A 23111-nucleotide genomic window follows, 5' to 3' on the forward strand; every position below is an offset into this window, starting at 1 on the left:
AAAAGTCACATGTCGTTTTGTGGATTAAATTGGTCCGACTGTCTTTGCCCTTTGGAAACCTTGCACTTGTACACTTAAATGCCAGATGAGATAATTGGCGTCACATGGTCTGTCCTAATGCTCTCTTGCACTCAACGACCAATCACAGGGACTTCATTTGACATCAGACTGAAAGATGACATCAGCCTTGGATTGAATTATGGACGAAATGTCAATAAATATTGCATTTATGCATTATTGAACACAGTGTTATTTTAGTATCATTTAGATAACATAATAATTTGTATCAATATTTTGATAAGTTTTGATAAGTTTTTACTTATATTTTTATTTAGAATGTAAACATTTTGTTGTGTGTGCTGTACAGTTTATTTTATTAATTATTATTTCAGTAGGTCCCAAGGGCGTAGGTTTGGTCTCAGCTTTGGTGGGGACATCCCACCCCCACACCTCCCCCTTTTTTTTTCAGCCAATCAAATGACGGCGTTCCTTGTACTGTCGTCCTGGCCATAGGAATCGATGCAAATAGCTGCAACAGGGTTTTTTTCCTGGCTCAAAACTAGGCGGAGTTGGTAAAATTCTGATGATGTATTTTATTAAAAAGATTATTTAACTTGTATTTTTCATATGCCAACATATAGCCTACTCTGTTTTCCACCTTTTTGTGGGTGGACCTCGGTATCTCTAGAGGGGTCCGGGGGCATGCCCACCGTAAGAAAATTTTATACTATTTAAAGATAAATTCATTAATCTGGTGCACTTTGAGTCATCAGAATCTGCTGTTAAAAATAAATAATCCACCCGCCCAAACCTATGATATTCTCTGATTTAGATATCTGATCATCACATTACAATTATTCAAATTATCAGTGTTAAGCATGATAATATGGTAAAATGTCACACTGTAGTAGGGTGATTTAAAAATAACATTTATTTAAAATAAAAGTTCTTCTTTTGGCAAAATTACATTTCTTTAATAGCCTACACCGAGGCTTTACTCCCTTCAAACTTAAATTGTCAATGTTTCATTGTGTCACTGTTGGAAAACAATCTTATCAGAATATATATATTTTTTACCTTTATAAAGGCCATTTTCCCCCTAATTTTATTAAATGTATGCTCAGCGCCAACGCTCCCACCACGCGCTGAAAAATTGCCTAATGAATAATAATGCCGATATTATTTATTTCAGTATAGAAACACAGTCACAGACATCACGGGAGTCTCCCGCATATTGATAGCGGCTCACTGATGCCCACGAATTAGTTAAAATCTCCCGGAATCGCGAGCGCGCCCGCGAGACAGATACTGTGCTCCAAACCGCGTAGCGCGTGCACGGCAGAGAAGAAGAGAGAGCAAGAGACCGCGGCACCGCGTGCGTGTGCCTCAAGAAGCGCCCAACAGAACCATCACGGTGGAAAAAGTGTATCTGAGCATGTGACTGTCTATCCGAGTTTTTTCGAGAGCAGAAGGCGGCACCTAATTTGACGGAGGCGGCCGCCTCGTAATTCTCTCACAAATATTGGGTGGGGACAATTTTGTCATTTTAAAATATTGATTGGGACTAGTACCTAGCGTCCCCCCCTAAACCTACGCCCATGGTAGGTCCTTTAGTAAATCAACTTAAACTAAATGAAGATGAAAAAAGTTGTAATTTATTTCAGTTGAAATGTATTTTATTTCAAGTGACAAAGTTTGTATATATATACATTTTTTTAGTTAACTATAATATCCCACACTCTAAAAAATGCTGGGTTGTTTTAACCCAAACTTGGGTCAAATATGGACAAACCCAACCGTTGGGTTAACATTTTTAATTGACCCAACGGCTGGGTTTGTCCATATTTGACCCAAATTTGGGTTGAAACAACCCAGCATTTTTTAGCCACTGAAATAATTATGACTGTATAACTACATGGGTTTGCATGCAGTTCATATGTGCATTTCTGTTCATGTGCATGACACGTTAACTATCTGAACGAATGCTTTGTTACTTTGTCCAAATGAATTCAGACTGAACTTTATATTAGCGTGAGTGTTTTGCGAGTGTGTGTGTGTGTGTGTGTGTGTGTGTGTGTGTGTGCTGAATAAAGAAGCCAGACTTGGCTTGCTGCCTGTACTCAATCTGCTGATGGCCCGCTCGTGACGCCAGGGGAAGCGGGAGCCATTTTTAGCGATGAGGTCATCCTTAATTAAGCAAACAAAGCAAGTCAGCTGAGGCTCTCCAAGTCGTTATCTCCACTCATCCTGAAGGACACCCTTTTATCTGCTTTTAATTGAATCTTGCTTCAGACAAGCTGGCTTATCGACGAGCATCGGCACTCGGGGACAAAGCCGATGCCGGGATTGTTACGTAAACAAAAGGATAGCCCTCGACGGAGCATCGGCTCGACCCTCGGCGGGGAGAACGGGAGGTGTCGGACAGTGACGGGTTCCCGATAAGAAACATGCTGGGACGGGAGGCTGAAATGGAGATGAGAATCAAAGATTGAACGTCTTCCAGCCGAGATGTGAGATGACATCATTGGCGTGTGGCGACTGGTTCCCTCTCTCTCTCTCTCTCTCTCTCTCGCTCACATTCGTTCCTCTCTCCCGCCCTCGCGAGTCCATGGCGAGAGCAGTGAGAGATACACACACTCTGACCTTCATATATCACTGCTTTCAGCAGCTGTTGTACAATACTGGCAAATATAGCAATGATGACCAAAAGAGCAGCCGCTGAAAACACAACGCAAGACATTATAGTTTCTTGACACTTCATTTGATTTGATTTCATCAATTGTCTCAACAATCATTAACACACATGATTCACGAACGAGATCTCCCTGATGTCTGATGTCCACAGCAATGAGATTAAATACAGAACATTTGATGAAGCGATCTCACTTGTTTTCTTTGGTTACATCGGATTTTAGGGCGTCGTTGTTACACTGTAATTATACACTTAATTACAGAGTAATATTAAGTAACTGCATGTACTTACTCTTTAGGGTATTAGGGTTTGGTTTCCCAGGTGACATATATGTAGCCTACTATTAAATGTATTAAAAATGTATTTGAGTATGTTTTTGGTACAATACAAATATACTATAATGTATTTTTAATATATTTAACAGTATGTCTGTTTAAAAGTTGGTTTGCATGTAATTATGCATAATTTATAGTTATTACTATAGTTAGTGCATGTAACAAATGTAACAATGACACTGAAAAATGAAGTTCAGAAAAGATCTCAACAATGTCTACACTATTCTCAGATTTGCCAAGACAACAAAGTCAGCAACCAAAAGCCCAACATCTAAAATATGAACCCCTTCCACGAAGATATGCCAAACATAGATCATATTATAGTGCTTCACTTTTACTGTATTTCAAAAGAGCGTCTATGTGTATTTCTACTAAGGAATATTAAGAAAGAAAAAAAAATATGAAGGAATTGACCCTTCGCAGGGAGCTTGATTGACAGGTGATCTGACCAATCATACTTCGCCATCCGCCATTTTGTCCGACAAAGCAGTCAGGAGAGTTAGTAGATTAACGTTGGAGGATTTGAGCTTGAGAAGTGGAGTGTACTGACGTCTTTCCACGGTTAAAACAACATTCCTTCTGATGTCCATTCATGTTTATTTGATGCTATAAATGAACTAGAAGGAAGAGATGATCGGTTCACGAGCAGCTTTAACTGAGGCTCAGCGATCTGTCAGACACATTAAAGAGCCACAAAACGGTATTTATTGTTTAAATTTCTTTTAAAAAATGACCAAATTTGAAAGGTGACACTTTGTTTAATATGTTTAATATCAAAAGTAACCGAAAAGTAACCTGGTCTGTCCTGTCTGTCAGTGTCCTCTCTGCTCCGCAATGTATTTTTCACTGCGTGAGAACATGGTGTGTGTGTGTGTGAGAGAGGCGTAGCTTGTCGGATATAGCGACAGTAACTAAGGGGGGGGCGGGTCTTTGCGAACGGTCAATTGAGATCTGTAATAAGTCTCCTGAGCTATGAAAGAGCAACCGTCGATCAGCGAAATTTTCTAAAAGAAAAGCAAAAGAGTGACGTCATGTCAGTGTACATTATTCAAATGCATGTGCTTAGTGTCCTTCATGAATCAATGCTTTCGAAAGCAGCTGTTGGAAATCACTGGAACTGCTGGGCAGAAACGATCACCAAAATAACAGTCACAAGAACAGCCACTAAAAAATAATGTAAGACATTGTAGTTTCCTGGGGTACACTTGATGTCAATAAGACATTTTATAAGTAGGCATTCTGTAAGTATCTTTGCAACTACATGTCAACTAAATCTCATTAGAGTCTTAGACTGTTAGATTAGGCTTCGGGTTAGTAGAATATGTTGTAGTTGCAAAGTTACTTATAGTCAGTATAATGTCTGATGAGGAGCATCAAAATAAAGTGTTAGCAGATATTAAGCCTCCTAATACTCTACTGACAGTTAGTTGACATGTAGTTACAAAGATACTTATAGTTAGTAGAATGTATCCTGCCTTAAAATGTGAGTTTCACTTCACCTGATTTCATTACAGTAACCGACTGTCTAAAAATCATGAACACAAATGATTTAGGAATGAGATGATATCTCCGCTGACAGCAGTGAGGTTAAAAAAGAGCAAATGGAGACTTTTGATGAAGCAATCTCTATACAGGTTGCAAAAGTTCATTTATTTCAGTAATTCAACTTAAAAGGTGAAACTAATATATTATATAGACTCATTACATGCAAAGTGAGATATTTCAAGCCTTCACTCTAAAAATTGATGGGTTGTTTCAACCCAAATTTGGGTAAAATATGGAAAAACCCAGCCATTGGATTACATTTTTTAATTAAAAATGTTAACCCAACGGTTGGGTTTGTCCATATTTGACCCATATTTGGGTTAAAACAACCCAGCAGTTTTTAGAGTGTTTATTTGTTATAATTTTGATGATTATGGCTTACAGCTTATGAAAACCCCAAATTCAAAATTATAATATTGTGAAAAGGTTTTCATAAGCTGTAAGCCATAATCATCAAAATGATAACAAATAGAGGCTTGACATATCTCACTTTGCATGTAATGAGTCTATATAATATATTAGTTTCACCTTTTAAGTTGAATTACTGAAATAAATGAACTTTTGCACGATATTATTTTTTTCCGAGTTTCACCTGTACTTGCCTGTCTCCCTTATAGTTTTATAAGAGATCTAAACAATGTCTCAAACTGTGCTTAGATATTACCAAAGTCTGCAAGAGATCTCAATATAAACTCAAACATTTCTGCAAAACAAAGCAACCAGTAATTCAACTTAAAAGGTGAACCTAATATATTATATAGACTCATTACATGCAAAGTCAATGAATCTTTAATCAATGAAACTTTAGAAAAGCAAAGCAAATGCATTACGTCATATGTTAGTAACCGCTGCATTCGGTTATCGCCCAGCATGAACGCTTCTGGAAACTTGTTGGCCGTATTTCAAAGAGCAAATCTAGCAGAAAATGAAGGAGTCAGATGAGAGAGACAGATCTCAGCTGTAGAGCAAGGTCACATCCGTTTGGTAAAAAAAGTGAATATGGCGTGGCTTTACGATATCATTAAATGTGACAAGGTCAGAGCTAATAGAGACATCTCACTTGGTTCCTCCAGAACAACCAAAAAAAAACCTTTCCCGTGTTCCAGCAAACGGATGCCATCTAGAGGCTTTAAACACATCTTGTTTAACAAAGTTAAAGCCTGTTGAAAAGTTAACATTTTGTCGACGATTTCCCAATCGCATGCAGTGTTCACTGAGGAAAGTCCCATTCATCTGTTTTTTTTTCTTTCTTTCTTTGGACTGTCAGATGATCTATTCAACAAGACAGGGTTTCAACACATTAAGACTTTATTCACATTTCTAAGCAATAGAAATGTTATTGGCAATTGTGGAATTTTGTCAATATTGCTTAAACCATGAGAAAAGTTTCATTTTCAAGCTCAACATTTCCACGTGAAGATATTCGATACATGCTTCGCCAGTTCTTTAATTATATGACCTGAGAAGTGATTTATTACAGGACAAAATTCTCAAGTACGATGTTTCTTTTCTCTTTGAGGACTGTGTTCTTGTATTTGAGATGACATTTACCACATTTATACATCCTGGAGAGTGTCCTTATTCAATTATTGTTATTATTTATATTATTATGTCCATCTGTTGCCATTGCACTGCACATTTGTGCACAGGGAATACGTGGTGTTTTTCCCTTCCCTTAATGGTGTACTAAATAGTTGATTTTGGCTTGTCTAATGTTTTAGCTCATGATGGATTCATTCGGACTTTCGGGACAGCTAGTTTTACTTGCATTACTTGCAACTCCAAACACTATGTTACCAGCAAGCTTTGAGTACAAAAATAAACACAATAAACTGACAGATTCCCTGCGACAGCCAAACGAAAAGAACCATAAAAAACTATTTGTTGGTGCCCGAAAATGAGGACACGCTTACCAGAGAAAATGAGGAATAATCACGGATCAATATGACTTTAATTTCAAGGTAATACTCTGTCCTTCCTTCTATCTCCTCGATAGCCTCCATTTTGTTTTTCAATTCAAAGAAAAAGTATTAAAGTAGAGACAGCACAAGTACAAAAAGCGAGTCTGGTCTTGTCTGAAGCCTTTATAATTGGCTTGCGGTGTCGAACGCATAAAGCTTCCCCGTCCTGCTGTGTGAATATGTGTCAGACAGGCTCAGGATCTTAAACTAATGGTAACGCATGGTGACACATTGTTGCCGAGAATCTGATTTTATGTGTACAAAATTGTGAGGCGAACAGCATGTAATAAAGTTGTTTATAGATGGCAAGACAAGAACATTCTGGCTTCCCAGCATTGGTCAGCACAAAGCTAAACATTTTATTTAGTTTAATTAGTAAATGCAAAACATATTCGTGGGCAGTGAGTCAATCGCCTTAGGTGAACACAGTGGTTGGTTGTGATTTCTTTTTTATATCACGACATGCGTTCGTCTATGGAGCCGAAAAAAAGAAGGGGGGGGGGGGGGGGGGGTTTGGCTGACATATTATTGTTGTCTTCACTTTTTAAGTGAACTGTATAGTCCTCGTGGTCGAAACATACTGTAAATATTACAGTCTTAGCATCAGTTTGGAGAAAGCATGCGTCTAGCGTTCGGACCTGATCGGAACTTGGCCAAAATAATTAAACTCGAGTGAAATGTGTACGCTGATAATTTCCATTTAACTCTTTGGGAAACCTTGAGGAAGTTCTGGCATCATTTATATATATATATTTTAAAAAAAATTTGGTTTGGTCTCTCAACAGGCAGGAGGACATTTAAACTTATGTATTTATTTTTTTATATATTTGGATATATAAGGAAGCAATAAAGCCGGACAAAAAGCATTCCCTCTTTTCAGATGCCCAATCTGGTAAACGTTTTCGACTTTCTTTCCACAAAGGAGGAGATCCTCCTGAACCTTCATTTATGAACTTAAAATGAACGTGGGTATTATTTAGAGACTAGTGTGTCGACATAACACCGGTAAAGCCTGCAAAGCTGGCAACTTTCTCATGACGTCTGTGCAAGGACAGCATAAAAAGAGGTGACATCATGTGTTTGCCGAGTTAGCAGCATTTACTTCAAAGTGCATTAACCAATAATTATATTTTTCATAAAGAAATTGCAGCCTTATTTAGGAACATTAATTATTTGCATTATGACATAATTTATTATTCAATGAGAGGATGAAAAATAAGAGGGTTTCCTTTTGAGTTTCCAAGCAAGTTATTGCATTTTTTTTTCTCATTGGAAAGCAATGCACAACAACTCCACACATAAGAAAGTTGACTTTAATATTAGTTTAGCTTTCACATTATTCTGTCAACACTGATCCCAATTTCTTTTCCCAAGCATCCTGCATTAAACTGCAAAATTTCCTTGAATTCCATATTTCTGTCACGGTAGGGAGACGAGAGGCGTAGATTCAAACGCAGAGTGAATTTATTTGGATGACAGACAAGAGGGTATAAATTCCAAGGCACGGAAACAAACGGGAGGGTATACACGAAAACACGTAACATGTACAACGAACCAGCACAGGACAGCAAACACAGGAAGACTAAATAGGGAGGCAAACAAGGAGGTTAACGAGCAGGACAGGTGGGACAACTAAACCAATAATCAGATAACAAGGGGGAGGGACCAGACAATGACAAGAGCACATGGCCCCAAAATAACAAAACACCCATGTGCATCACCAGACAGGACAGACATGTGACATTACCCCCTCCCTACGGAGCGGCTACCAGACGCTCCATAAGACCAGGGCGGGACGGGAGGGACAGACCAGGGCGGGACGGAAGGGACAGGCGAAGCGGACAGTTCATCAAGCGGCCAGGGCGAAGCGGACAGTTCATCGGGCGGCCAGGGCGGTGAAGACCCCTCGGGCGGCCAGGGCGGTGAAGACCCCTCGGGCGGCCAGGGCGGTGAAGACCCCTCGGGCGGCCAGGGCGGTGAAGACCCCTCGGGCGGCCAGGGCGAAGACGACAGTCCATCTGGCGGCCAGGGCGGAGATGACAGTCCATCTGGCGGCCAGGGCGGAGACGAACAGGGTGAAGACGACCACTCGGGCAGCCATGGCGGTGAAGACCCAAGCGGAACAGGAATAGACCCTTGCTCAGGAACAGTCACAGACACCACCGGCTCAGGAACTGCAACAGTAACAGACACCACCGGCTCAGGAACAACAACAGCGACCGGCTCAGGAACAGCAAAAGACACCGGCTCAGGAACAGCAACAGACACCACCGGCTCAGGAACTGCAACAGACACCACCGGCTCAGGAACTGCAACAGACACCACCGGCTCAGGAACTGCAACAGACACCACCGGCTCAGGAACTGGAACAGACACCACCGGCTCAGGAACTGGAACAGACACCACCGGCTCAGGAACAGCAACAGACACCACCGGCTCAGGAACAGCAACAGGCACCACCGGCTCAGGAACTGCAACAGGCACCACCGGCTCAGGAACTGCAACAGGCACCACCGGCTCAGGAACTGCAACAGGCACCACCGGCTCAGGAACTGCAACAGGCACCACCGGCTCAGGAACTGCAACAGGCACCACCGGCTCAGGAACTGCAACAGGCACCACCGGCTCAGGAACTGCAACAGACAGCGGCTCAGACACTGGCTCAGGAACCAGGGCGAGCAACTGGGACGGTCCCGGCAGGGCGAGCAGCCCGGGCGGGGCCGGCAGGGCGAGCAGCTCGGGCGGGGCCGGCAGGGCGAGCAGCTCGGGCGGCGCGGCAGGGATGGCAGTTACCTCCGGGCTGGTCTCTGGGTTAGAACCCACCAGACGACCCGATGAAGAGGTTCCTCTCCTTCTCCTCCTCCGTCTCCGGACCACCGAAATCGGAACAGCAGACACTGGCTCCGACTCAGGAACAGCAGACACTGGCTCCGACTCAGGAACAGCAGACACTGGCTCCGACTCAGGAACAGCAGACACTGGCTCCGACTCAGGAACAGCAGACACTGGCTCCGACTCAGGAACAGCAGACACTGGCTCCGACTCAGGAACAGCAGACACTGGCTCCGACTCAGGAACAGCAGACACTGGCTCCGACTCAGGAACAGCAGACACTGGCTCCGACTCAGGAACAGCAGACACTGGCTCCGACTCAGGAACAGCAGACACTGGCTCCGACTCAGGAACAGCAGACACTGGCTCCGACTCAGGAACAGCAGACACTGGCTCCGACTCAGGAACAGCAGACACTGGCTCCGACTCAGGAACAGCAGACACTGGCTCCGACTCAGGAACAGCAGACACTGGCTCCGACTCAGGAACAGCAGACACTGGCTCCGACTCAGGAACAGCAGACACTGGCTCCGACTCAGGAACAGCAGACACTGAAGGACTGAAGGGCGTCTCCAGGATCCGAGCTAAACGCTCTAAATAACCGATCAGTGCCCCCCCGGCCATGAGAATGGGCATCTCCCGATCTGTCTCCGACTGGGCAGACGTGGGTTGAACCCTCTCTGGCTGGGCAGACGTGACCTGAACAGTCTCTGACTGGGCAGACGTGACGCGAACAGTCTCTGACTGGGCAGATGGGACGTGAACGGTCTCTGACTGGGCAGACGGAACGTGCATGGCCTCTGACTGGGCAGACGGGACGCAAACGACCTCTGACTGGGCAGACGGGACGCAAATGACCTCTGACTGGGCAGACGGGACATGAACGGTCTCTGACTGGGCAGACGGGACGTGCACGGTCTCTGACTGGGCCGGCGCAGATCTCCTCCTCCTCCTCCGTCCTCCCCGACGGACGCCTGAAGACTCGAGGCTGGCCAAAACCACCGATGACGTCCCAACGCTGGACGGATCCAGTGACGATGAATTATTCTCCAAATTCCTTTGGGCGCACATAGCAAAATATTTGAATAGGGAGATCCCATTCTCCCTCTCTGCCGGACAAAGTTCGCTCCGCTGAATCCACATGTGGCTGGTTCGTTCTGTCACGGTAGGGAGACGAGAGGCGTAGATTCAAACGCAGAGTGAATTTATTTGGATGACAGACAAGAGGGTATAAATTCCAAGGCACGGAAACAAACGGGAGGGTATACACGAAAACACGTAACATGTACAACGAACCAGCACAGGACAGCAAACACAGGAAGACTAAATAGGGAGGCAAACAAGGAGGTTAACGAGCAGGACAGGTGGGACAACTAAACCAATAATCAGATAACAAGGGGGAGGGACCAGACAATGACAAGAGCACATGGCCCCAAAATAACAAAACACCCATGTGCATCACCAGACAGGACAGACATGTGACAATTTCTAAATATCTTCCGTTATTCTACAAATCCTCTTATTTCATTCCTCAACAGATGATCCCTTTGTTGTGAAACAAAGAGTGTATTTTTGTCTCTAATATTACAGACTGTGATACACGCTTGCATCTCAGAAGCAAAAGGAGCCGTTGTTCGCGTGTCTTTCACCTTCGATACGCTCCCGTCTGATAATCTCAGGACAGAAAATCACCACGTTGTCATCACCAGGTTTTCTCAGAGGCTTTTCTCCTGAGCTTTCTGGAGTGGTGCTGTCAAAGTTTGGTGTGAAAGTGCTTCTCCAGATCCACTAGTGGTCTGGGGCGTGTGGAAGAAAAATGTTAAAGCGAAACTCTGTTGATGATGTGTAATTTGCATAAACTTTATTACGGGATAATGCCATGCTTGCCTCTGTCTATATTACAGTATCGTCCTGTGCATATACTGCATTATGAAAAGGGACAAATACATATTTAAATCAGGCTGAAGACACATTTTTCTTCATTTTCTTGAGATGCCTTTTTTGTTTTGTTTTTGTTCTTCTCTTTATTTTTTATTGATTGTACAGGGCATCACTTTGAAGCCATTCTCACTCCCGAGGCATCAGAAACTGAAGCATGTACAAGTGTCAATGTCTGGGTATAACGCATTACAAGTACAGTAACCGATTTTGTTGCAACAATTAATGCAAGTTATGTTGTTTTTCCAATTATTGATTGACATCTCTCCTGTGCCCATGGTGAAGAGGAATCGTTTGCTATACGTTTATACCTTTTTTTGTTCAGTTTTTGTAATAAATGACTGTGACAGTACTTGTATCTACTTTATATGTTGAGTATACTTTGCACGATTTAGCTGCTCACATATCTTATATATATATATATATATATATATACATGCATCTGCATCTCTACTTAGAAAATGACAGTCTATCTTGCAGCTTTACGCTTTGTTTCTGGCGCAGAGTCACAGACGTATCATTGCATTTTATATGAATATTTAGGTTGGTTATCTTTACATCAAAGGAGAAAACTACACACACTTAAAGTTACTTTACATGTACTTATTTATTGCAAAGGCTCTTTTAGATAAATGACCTTCCTATGTTTCAAATCTTCTAATGTATTATACAAATAGTTATCACTGTTGTGGTTCTCATATTTGGACAAAAGTTTTAATGGTATTGTCAGAATCTGGCAAATGTGCATTTTTCATTTTATGCTCCTTGGGCTTGAAGTGCAAAATGTACTTATTCTAGATGCACGTCTGACCTTGAGCACTTTTAAATGTCTCTTGCACAATGTTTTAAAATAAACTTTTCCCCTTGTTGTTTTATTTGATATATTTAATTTTGAATGTGTAAATTGTGCTATTGTCATTGTGATTCTTTTTGTGTGAAACTTTATGTGCTGCCGTCTTGACTTGCAGAAGAGATAGCAATATCTCAATGTGATTCTCCTGGTTATATACAGGATAATAATAAAGCTATGAATAGGCTATATATACAATTAGTGAAACTCAAAAAATTAGAATATGGTGCAAAAGTTCATTTATTTCAGTAATTCAACTTAAAACGTGAAATTAATATATTATATCGACTCATTACATGCAAAGTGAGATATTTCAAGCCTTTATTTGTGATAATTTTGATGATTGTGGCTTACAGCTTATGAAAACCCCAAATTCAAAATTAGAATATTGTGAAGAGGTTTTCATAAGTTGTAAGCCATAATCATCACAATTATAATAAATAAAGGCTTGAAATATCTCACTTTGCACGTCCACTGTAAAAAAAATATTGTTGGTTTAACTTAAAAAAGTAAGTTACCTGGTTGCCTTAAAAATTTGAGTTCATTGAAATTAAACAATTGAGTTAATGCAATAAAGGAGATTGGTTTAATCAATAGAAACTCAAATAGTATGTTATCTGAACTACATTAATTATCTAAGTTGATTTGACAAAGGAAAAAAAGTTGTGATTACAAATAATGATTTTTTTTTTTTTTTTTTACAGTGTAATGAGTCTATATAATATATTAGTTTCACCTTTTAAGTTGAATTACTGAAATAAATTAACTTTTGAACGATATTCACATTTTTCGATTTTCACCTGTCGGCTATATATAAAATCAGTTCTACTTTTACAAACGCATTTAAATGTCTTGATGACGCAGTTGAACTCCTATAGTTCATCGATTGAGCAACATCTATAGGGGAAGGGGTCTTGATAGTGATGCTAGAGACGCTTGACCACGCTTGGGTTTGTGCGAGTGCAGGTCAGTGTCCTGGATAGATATATCCGTATAGTAATGTCTGTCGATCAGAGTGAAAGACGTCACACAATCTGCCAGTCTCTCCTTCATCTCCTGCTTTCTCTCATCAGCACTCTTCCTTCTGCTGGACTGATTGAATGACTAAACCTGTTCATTTCAAACCTGAACATTTCGTGTCTCCTCTTCTATTAGATTCCTGTCAGCTGAGCTCTGACTCGGACAGATGAGTACAGGTCACAGGCGGTTGGTAACCCGGTCATCGTAGTGCCATGGAAGCTTAACAAGATTTGACCAGATCAACAAGACAATCGGTTATGTTTTCAGACTCGACCGCAGGCTACACGAGGACAACAACATCATTGTAAAAACCCTGACTGAACTGCAATTTCCCAGCACCGGGAAATTAGATTTCTAAATTGATCACAGACATAGGAACGGTTCATTCACATCTAAATTATTGGAAGCATCTCGTAAGATTGGACATAGTCCATTAGGCCAAAAGTAGAAATAAAGGGGGAAAGGTTGTCAGGTTGAGGAGACAAACAAATGTATTATTCACATCACTACACTGATCTACACTACCGGTCAAAAGTTGAATATTTTTCTGAAAAATGTATACTTTTATCCTGCAAGGATGTATTAAATTGATCAGAAGTGTCTGTATAAAGGCATTTATAATGTTACAAAATGTTTCTAATACTTTCTATTCATCAAAGAATCCTGAAAAAGATACGTATAATGTATTTGTTCCACAAAAACTATGAAAGCAGCACAACTGTTTTCAACATTGATAACAATCATAAATGTTTCATGAGCATCAAATCATCATATTTGAATGATTTCTGAAGGATCATGTGACATAAATAATGAATAAATTATACTTTATAATATATCACCAACAAAAACGTAAAAATATGTCACAATATTACAGTTTTTACTGTATTTTTGACCAAATATACAGGCCTTACTGAACAGAAAAGTCTTCTTTCAAAAACATAAAAAAAAAATATTGAAATAAAATTTTGCCTGGAAGTGTAGTTCCGCTTGTATTTTATGTGTATTCGCGGAATAAAAATTGTGCGGATTTTATGAATCAGGTGATATTGTTCATAAACCTGCGAGTTTACCTGTGTATATCTCCGCCTCTGACGGGTCCTCTACTCGCTTGTGTTGTATGATGTAATCTGAAACCTTGTAGCCAATCAGAGGCTCCACATCGATCCATTCCAGCGCCACCATCGTACTGGAGGGTTCCAGGTGTGGAGCCAGTCTCAGTCTGAGGAAGTGAAGAGACACAACATTATGTGCATGCTATAGGATTGGTTTCACTTTATTAAGATAATCCCTTTAACACATTCTGTTGACTATAAGTACAGTTGCACATACATGTCTAATAACTCTCATTAGAGTATTAGTAGACTATTAGGAGACTGGTAGGGTTTGGGTTAGGGTTAGTTGACATGTACTTGCAAAGTTACTTATAGACAGTAGATTATCTGTTGGAGGAGCATCACAATAAAATGTTAGCATATATTAAACAGACAGTCTACTAATACTCTGATATTTTTTATTAAATCTATACATTTTTTTTTTTCTGTGTAACAGCGCAGTCAGAACGGAGGCTCAATATTGGCCGACGCTGGTCATGTGTGTGTGATGCGTGTGATGCTGGCCAATAGTGAGCCTCCGTTCTGACTGCGCTGTTACACTGCGTGAACTCACTCAGAGGAACACACAGAATAGTTGAATAAAGTCGTTATTTTTGTTTTTTTTGCACATAAAAAGTATTCTCGTCGCTTGATAAACTTAAGGTTGAGCCGCTGTAGTCATTTGGAATATTTTAAACATTGTCTTTACTAACTTTCTGGGCCGGCAAGTTTCAATTACAATAGAAGCCTATGGAGGAGTGAGACAGCGCTCAGATTTAATCACTAATATCTTCATTTGTGTCCCGAAGATGAAGGAAAGTCTGACGGGGAACAACATGAGGGAGAGTCATTACTGACAAAGTTTTCATTTTTGGTGAACTAACCCTTTAAAGGGTTACCGTATGATTTGATGAACTGGCTCAGTTCCAAGATCCATCGAGCTGCCTAAAGCCGGGTTCACACTGTACGATTAACAATAGTCCGACTCCTTTACGACAGTGGCTTGTCAGACTGTACGGACATGATCCCTGCATGATGTCATGATGATTTAAGGTCTCAGTTGTAATTAATGTCAGACTGTACGGCAGTCAAGACGTGTTCAAAACGCTGCGTCAAATCTTCAGACACGGGTCAAATTTGATCGCAATGGTCGTTAATCGAACATGTCTAACTAGCGATCAAAGACTTTAGATATTGGCTTAAAATCAGAGACATTTTTAGGAATCACAAAATTTTGTCTCCAAATCATCACACAGTGTGAATCTGGTTTAAGTATCCGCATTTTAAGGCATCATAGACGTGCCTCTGAAGAAAGGCTGATTTAACAGGAAGGCAGGACACTTAAGACACCTCGGGGAATTCACTAAGGATGAATTGTGACCTTGCACAACCTTTCTGCCCTCGTTTCAGACAACTACATCTGTGCTGACATGTTCGGATGGAGATGTTCGGATCTTGCGGGCCGGTTAGTAAAAAAATATATAAAATGTTTATTTAATTCATGAATGTAAATTTTCTGGATCACAAAATGCATTTAGTTGCATTCTTTTGTATACTACCTTTTTTTTTTAAAGAGATTAATAATTTTTTGTATTAAGGAAAGATGCATTAAATTGATCAAATGAGACAGAAAATACATTTAATGTTACAAAATATTCCTATTTGAAATAAGTGCTGTTCTTCTCATCAAAGAATCTTGAAAAAACTGTATCATGGTTTCCACAAAAAAATCTGTTTCCAACATTGATAATAATCATAAATGTTTCTTGAGCATCAAATCATGATTTATGAAAGATCATGTGACACTGGAAGACTGGAGTTATGATGAATTTGATCAAGGGGATAAATTAAATTTTAAGACATATCCACATTGAAAACAGTTATTTTAATGCTATTTCACATTTTAGGTTTTACTGTATTTTTCATTCAAATAAATTCAGCCTTGTTGAGACTTTTTTCAAAAATATTTTGTAAATCTATTTTAAAATATTCACATAAATCGATTGTAAAAACACTTTACAATAAGATTCCAAACATTATTAAAATGCATGAATTAACTAACAATGATATGCATTTTTTTTCCATGTTTGTTAACGTTAGTTAAAAAATATATATAAACTGTTCATTGTGCATTAAAACTACACAAAATTTTTTTGGGTTGTTTCAACCCAATTTTGGGTCAAATATGGACAAACCCAAACGTTGGGTCAAACATATAAGTTAACAATTTAACCCAACGGCTGGGTTTGTCCATATTTGACCCAAAATTGGGTTGAAACAACCCAGCATTTTTTTAGAGTGATTTAATAATGTATAGTAAATGTTAAAATTAACATTAGCTTTAGAATTATTGAATTTTTTTAGTGCATATAACTAATCTGTCTAACTAAACTAGCTGAACTAAACTAAACTAAACTAAACTAAACTAAACTAAACTAAACTAAACTAAACTAAACTAAACTAAACTAAACTAAACTAAAAGTGTCACCAAAACAACAACATTTGACCAGTAGAGTATATATTCATTATATATATATTTGACTCGGTCTGTCATGAAATGATTGTCTTTGGACATGCGCAGGGTTACTTACACCGGCCGGCGCAGGGGACTGCAGTTGGGCAGCCCGTCTTTGCCAAGCGCAGTCAGGTCACAGCGGCACCAGTTCTCGATGACATCACCCTTCCCCGCACACCAGTATGAGCTCATCGTGGCACTTTTGAAGGCCTGCAAAATAAATGGCACAGGTGAGAGAAATGCAATTATCTCGGGGAGCAAACGTCCTTCCGGCGCAGTCGATGAGTCAGACCGGTCGCCAACAACACACTCTGCCACCTCCACTTGAGAAGTGGTGTATCTCTGTGAAGTTCGGCCGGCGGAGGGCATCTCGGGGCGCTTTGTGCAGACAAGAACCTGTCAAGATTTAATTGGAAACTGCACCAAAAAAGGTCAGCCCACGTGTGAATGTCAAGAGACTCCATCTCAGGGGCAATAATAAGACAAGGGGCAGAGAAGGAACCTATATATATATATATATATATATATATATATATATATATATGCTATATAAATAACCTAATAACCTGTATATATATAATGAGGGGGGTTTTTTACAGCATGAAAATGTATTAAAATTTAAAAACCTGGTTTCCAAAAATTTGCTCTGGACTCGAGTCAAATATCGGTCATTATTGAAACATCATTTAATTGTGTTGAAATGTTACCACAAATTTATCTTTTTATATAAGTTATAAAAACTTCTCTTTTCTTTTTTTTATACTTTCTATATTTGTCTTAGGTTAGTAATTGCAAGTACACTGTAAAAACATATTGTTGGTTTAACTTAAAAAAAGTAAGTTACCTGGTTACCTTAAAATTTTTAGTTCATTGAAATTAAACAGTTGAGTTATTGCAATGAAGGAGATTGGTTTAATCAATAGAAACTCAAAATATTATGTTATCTGAACTAAGTTGATTTGACAAAGGAAAAAAAGTTGTGCTTACAAATAATGAACATATTTTTTACAGTGTAGAATTGAGAATTTTATGGACAAAAAACAACAACAAAACAAGCAAGGGGCAGAGAAGGAACCTATATATATATATATATATATTTTTTTTTTTTAACAACATGCAAAATAACTAGAATCGAGTAGAATTTGGAGTTTTATGGATTAAACAAAACACTCAAACCAGTTAAAAAAATGGAAATACTTTACAACAAGGGGTTACACTTTATTTCGATAGTCCACTAGACACTCTACTAACTATAAGTAACAGATAAGTCAACTAACTCTCATTCATTTAACTCCATGTAAACTAACTCTTATTAGAGTATTATATTAGTAGTTATGTTAGGATTAAGGTTAAGAAGTTAACATGTAGTTACTTATTGGTAGTAGAATGGTAATCACAGTAGAAAAAGGTAAAAAATTGCCAGAAGCCCCTGTGCGACACATAATATACATGTATATTATTTTTTTCTTATTATGTGCATTAAGATTTTGGTGTTACGTTTTCTGTTATTTAATGTTTATTACATTAATTTAGTGCATTAATTTTGCACCGTCTATATACAAATATTGGCTTCGTTTCATGGACTCTGAAAGCACATGTATTAATATATTCAATTCACATTTATTTGTAAAGTGCTTTTCACAATATTGTTTCAAAGCAGCTTTACAGAAAATGCATGAGTCCACATTACAGTTTACAGAGATCTGTCATCAGAGGAAACTGTCTCAGTTATGCATTTCAAATATACAAATATACAAATATACAAAATTATTTATTTAAACAATGTAATATTATTAGGGTATATCAGTATATGTTAAGGTAAACAGCATATTAAGTAGGCTTGGTATATTAACATTATATAACTTAATGAAATATACGGTTATGTATCCCTCAAAACCGAAGACATCGTCACCGTACAGGTATTTTTGACATGTCTAGCTCCAGTAGACGGTGATGAGGAAGACACACATCTGTCTGAGAGCATCAGCGGGTTTCTGACGGCCAGACATCATCCCTTACGCACAGGCAACTCTCTTTAAACGGCCTTGATGAATGAGACGTTATTACAGCGGCAGAGAGACGGAGGGGAAACACTGCAATCCATCGCGCTATAATGACGTTCATGAAAGACGGCTGGCAGAGACACCGAGCCGTGGAAGTCCAGCAGAGAGTGAATGGAGAAGTGCAGGAGTGTGAGCAAAATCACGGAAACCGAATAAATCACGACACAGATGTTTTTACTGGAAACTCTCTGACCACGTGACACACTATTCTGGGATAATCTACTGTTTACTCTTTTGATTTGGAATTTTATGGACCAAAAAAACAAACACTCAAACCAGTTAAAATAATGGTAAAACTTTACACTTTATTTTGATAGTCCACTTTAAACAATCTACTTACTATAAGTCAATAATAATTTGCAACTACATGTAAACTAACTCTCATTCGAGTATTATATTAGTAGACTGTTTGGTTAAGGTTAGGGTTAGTGGAATAAGTTGACATGTATTTACTTATAGTCATGTCTAAAGTGGACTATCAGAATAAAGTGTAACCCAATAAGGTTTCATTAGTTTACATTAGTTAACGATATGTGACCCTGGACCACAAAACCAGTCGGGTCCATTTTCTGCAATTGAGATGTATAGATCATCTAAAAGCTGAATAAATAATATATTTATTGATGTATGGTTTGTTATGATATGACAAATATTGAAAATCTGGAATCTCAGGGAGCAAAAAAATCGAAACATTGAGAAAATCTCCTTTAAAGTTGTGCATTTATGTTAACGATTGTGCTGCATTCACTCACAAAAATACATGTTTTATATATTTACGGTAGGAGATTTACTAAATATCTTCACGGAACATGATCTTCACTTAATATCCTAATGATTTTTGGTATAAAAGAAAAATCTATATTTTTGACCCATACAATGTATTGTTGGCTATTGCCACAGATATACCCGTGCGACTCCAGACTGGTTTTGTGATACAGGGTCATATTAGTTTTTAATTACTACAAGTAATTTTCAACATTTACTAATTATTATTTTTTTTTAATACAATTATTTTGCGTTTGTTTACTTTTATTGATGTGAACTAACACGAACAAATCTTTTACACATTTTTAATTATATTTGAATAAAGGGTAAATATGTAAATTTTCTGAGGCCAGACATCACTTTTTGCCACTGTACATGGATCCTCTATACACACATTTTCTTGTAATTACGCCCGAGACAATATACAGTACTATATAGTAATAACCCTTGAGGAGGGAAGGATCCTTGAGAGAAACCAGCGATCAAACGAGAAAACGTTCCCATGAAAACAACAGTTTGACAAACCCCCAGCCTATACTAGTTAAACATGCATGTGGAGGCGCAGGAAGGGCACATCATGATGGTTTACGTGAAGGATCTGCCCTTCATGTCAAATCATGCATTCCCAGCCAACACTATGAAAGTGCCGCTAAAAGGTTTAACAAATATGCCCATTAGAGTGGCATTCGGCAAATTGCGAAAAGGGTTAAAAAAGTTCCTGCAAATGGGAAACAGATGATCAGAAAAGTGCAACATGAAATATCAATGCTGATGAGCGCAGCCCCGCTCGTGGACAAGCGGAGAGCCGCAGACGTGCACACACATTTACCACCAGCGGTTTCCTAGAAAAAGCACGCTTGACTGCTCAACTGCACATGTGAAAAATAGACAAAACGATTACGGCTCTGTTTATGTATGCAGAGTAACCTAAGCCAGTTTCAACTGAGTAAACAGGCAGGGTAATTAGGCACGTGTGTGTGTGTGTGTGTGTGTGTGTGTGTGGGGATCTTATGGAGGTCAGACCGAGAGGGTGTGTGATGGGGAACCCTAAAGACCTCACGGCAAAGTTAAAAATAAAGTCCAGAATACCCGTGGACACTGTTAGTGAACCACACCGCTGAGATTTACATTTAGATGAATATGTAAAAATGTGCTGCGTTTTTTCCCCCTCAATAACAAAATGAACACACAACAGAAATGTCCGCGGTGAGAAAACAGCGGTTAGGAAGCATCTGATCACAGTGATGTAGATTTGTTTGCATGAGCTCTGCAAACTGGTTCTCCAGTCAATTCTCATCACATTTATTAATACAATCGCTTTAAAGCGAGACGCTTTACAGTGTTAAACATGACTAAACAGTGTCAGTGTCATTTTTTCAATTAGAATTAAAATGTCAGTTTCTACTATAAAGCATCTCTCCGGTGTGTTCATGTTTTATCTCGCGTCTGACCTCGACGGACTGAACACAAGAAATGAACCGGAGAAGATTTACACCTCAAAGAAGGCGGAGCCTCAGAGCCACGCCCACCTAGTACATTATCACCAATGGACCAATGGTAGTACGGAGACGTTTACCACTCGTAGCCGGAACTGTTTCGAACGCCTAACGAACTTCGTTTTGGCCTGATTTGTGACCCTGGACCACAAAACCAGTCACATGGGTCATTTTTGTAAAGGATAGGTTATGTTATTTTTTGTTAGGATAGGGCAATATTTGATCGAGATAAAACTATTATATGCAAAAAAATCTAAACATTGAGAAAATCTCCTTTAAAGTTGTGCATTTATGTTCACGATTGTGCTGCATTCACTCACAAAAATACATGTTTTATATATTTACGGTAGGACATTTACAAAAAAATCTTCATGGAACATGATCTTTACTTACACTCTGGCCATTGGGTAAAATTTGTATAATGCATTTTTAATCCAACGTTTGGGTTTGTCCATATTTGACCCAAAATTGGGTTACAACAACCCAGCATTTTTTAGAGTGTAATATCCTAATGATTTTTGGCATAAAAGAAAAATCGATCATTTTGACCAATACAATGTATTTATTGCCACAGATATACCCGTGCGACTCGAGACTGGTTTTGTGGTCCAGGGTCACATTTAGTGACCAACCAAATGACGTCCAACAGTTGGTTCTTCGATTTAGCTTGACGTACATCAGAACCGGCCCTGGATCAGTCATATAAAGCTCAAGGTTTCCAAAGAGTTTACAGATCAGACAAAAGTGCTGAGAACAGCGTAAACAAAACCCATTTCAAGCTTTCTTTTCTGAAACTGTCGATGACCCCTGAGTTGCACAAAACTTCTCAGCTCTCTCATTCTCAACGACAAGACAATCATGACGTCTAAATGGCATTATCTGCTGTAGCTCATCTGAGCTCACCCTATTACTGTCCCCAATCAGCGTCTGATACGTGCAAACATTAGCCAGCTGGCCCGAGGAATTGATTCATCCGATGACCCAAAACCTCAGCAAACAGGTCATTCCGATCATTCGGCCTAATGCAGGGAAGGAAATGTCCCTGTTTCTAGGAACGCCTATAACCATCTTCCAGGAAAGAAGCTGTGGCTTCGATTGAATCCGGGGTTCAGAAGGGGACACGAAGAATGCAAATAAAAGTGCACGTCGTTGGGAAGCAGCAAACCGCCTCAAGGGTGCCTATAAGCTGATTCGATTTGCTTTCTCTATCAACCTAAATGGCCAGCAAAATCCATGGGTATAGCATTCCCTGGAAAATTGATTGTAGTCAGCATCTTGCCTATAGGGTTTAATACCGACTATCCGTCGTTTTCTTCTCCGGTGAACGAAGATTGCACCGTGATCGGATTGGTCGCACAGCTTTGAATGTGCAGACGGCAATTCCCTAAAGCTGAGCAGTTTTACTCCAATAAGCAGCCGGATGCTCAATTACAGTGAAGACTATCTTCAACACACACTTCGCCTGTCGAGTCCTTCGATTTCGGGGAATTGCTTTTTTTTTTAAAGGTTTGCAGAGCTGAAAAAAAAACAGTGTAAGCTAAATTTTGGAGGGCAAATAAAAGATGTTTGGGAGTTAGTGTGATGTCAGACAGTTTGGGAAGAACACACTCTTGCTGTTTTGCTGTTGTGTGACGGATGGCTTGATGCAGACTGATGGTTAATCTCAACCTCGTTTACATCGGTCAGTGTTACACTGTATGGCATCCAATTCAACTTCAAAGTGATTTATACAAATTAATCTGCAAAAAATTGTTTCTGCACTGAAGACTTAAGTTCACAATGCATGACGTCAGTAGTGACGGTCTTCATTGTGATATTCGAGTGAAACTGTAAAGATCGTTCAACATGCATTTTGTAAAATACATAGGGAGAATTATCTTTTTATGCCTACATTAATTATCAAATTTTCCAGATAAACGAGTCGCACATAACTGTAAGTCACACAGGGACACAACTGCATTGCTGAGAGAAAAAAGAAAGAAAGTTGCATCGGTTTATGTCACATTTT

The 23111-nt window shown here is 39.4% G+C and overlaps 1 protein-coding gene across 2 annotated transcripts in view; it reads right to left on the minus strand.

Annotated features, from left to right (window-relative positions):
- astn2 (astrotactin 2) overlaps window positions 1-23111 on the minus strand; it is a 506843-nt gene that overhangs the window by 43012 nt on the left and 440720 nt on the right. For both annotated transcript variants that reach the window (XM_079606411.1, XM_079606410.1), the window contains 2 exons: window positions 16856-16989; window positions 14244-14392 (listed from right to left, as the gene is read on the minus strand). In XM_079606411.1, coding sequence (XP_079462537.1) covers window positions 14244-14392; window positions 16856-16989 — 283 coding nt within the window. The remainder of the gene's footprint in view (window positions 1-14243; window positions 14393-16855; window positions 16990-23111) is intronic.

Source organism: Phoxinus phoxinus (genome assembly GCF_949152265.1).
Source record: "Phoxinus phoxinus genome assembly, chromosome: 3".
In the NCBI taxonomy this organism is placed as follows: Eukaryota; Metazoa; Chordata; class Actinopteri; order Cypriniformes; family Leuciscidae; genus Phoxinus; species Phoxinus phoxinus.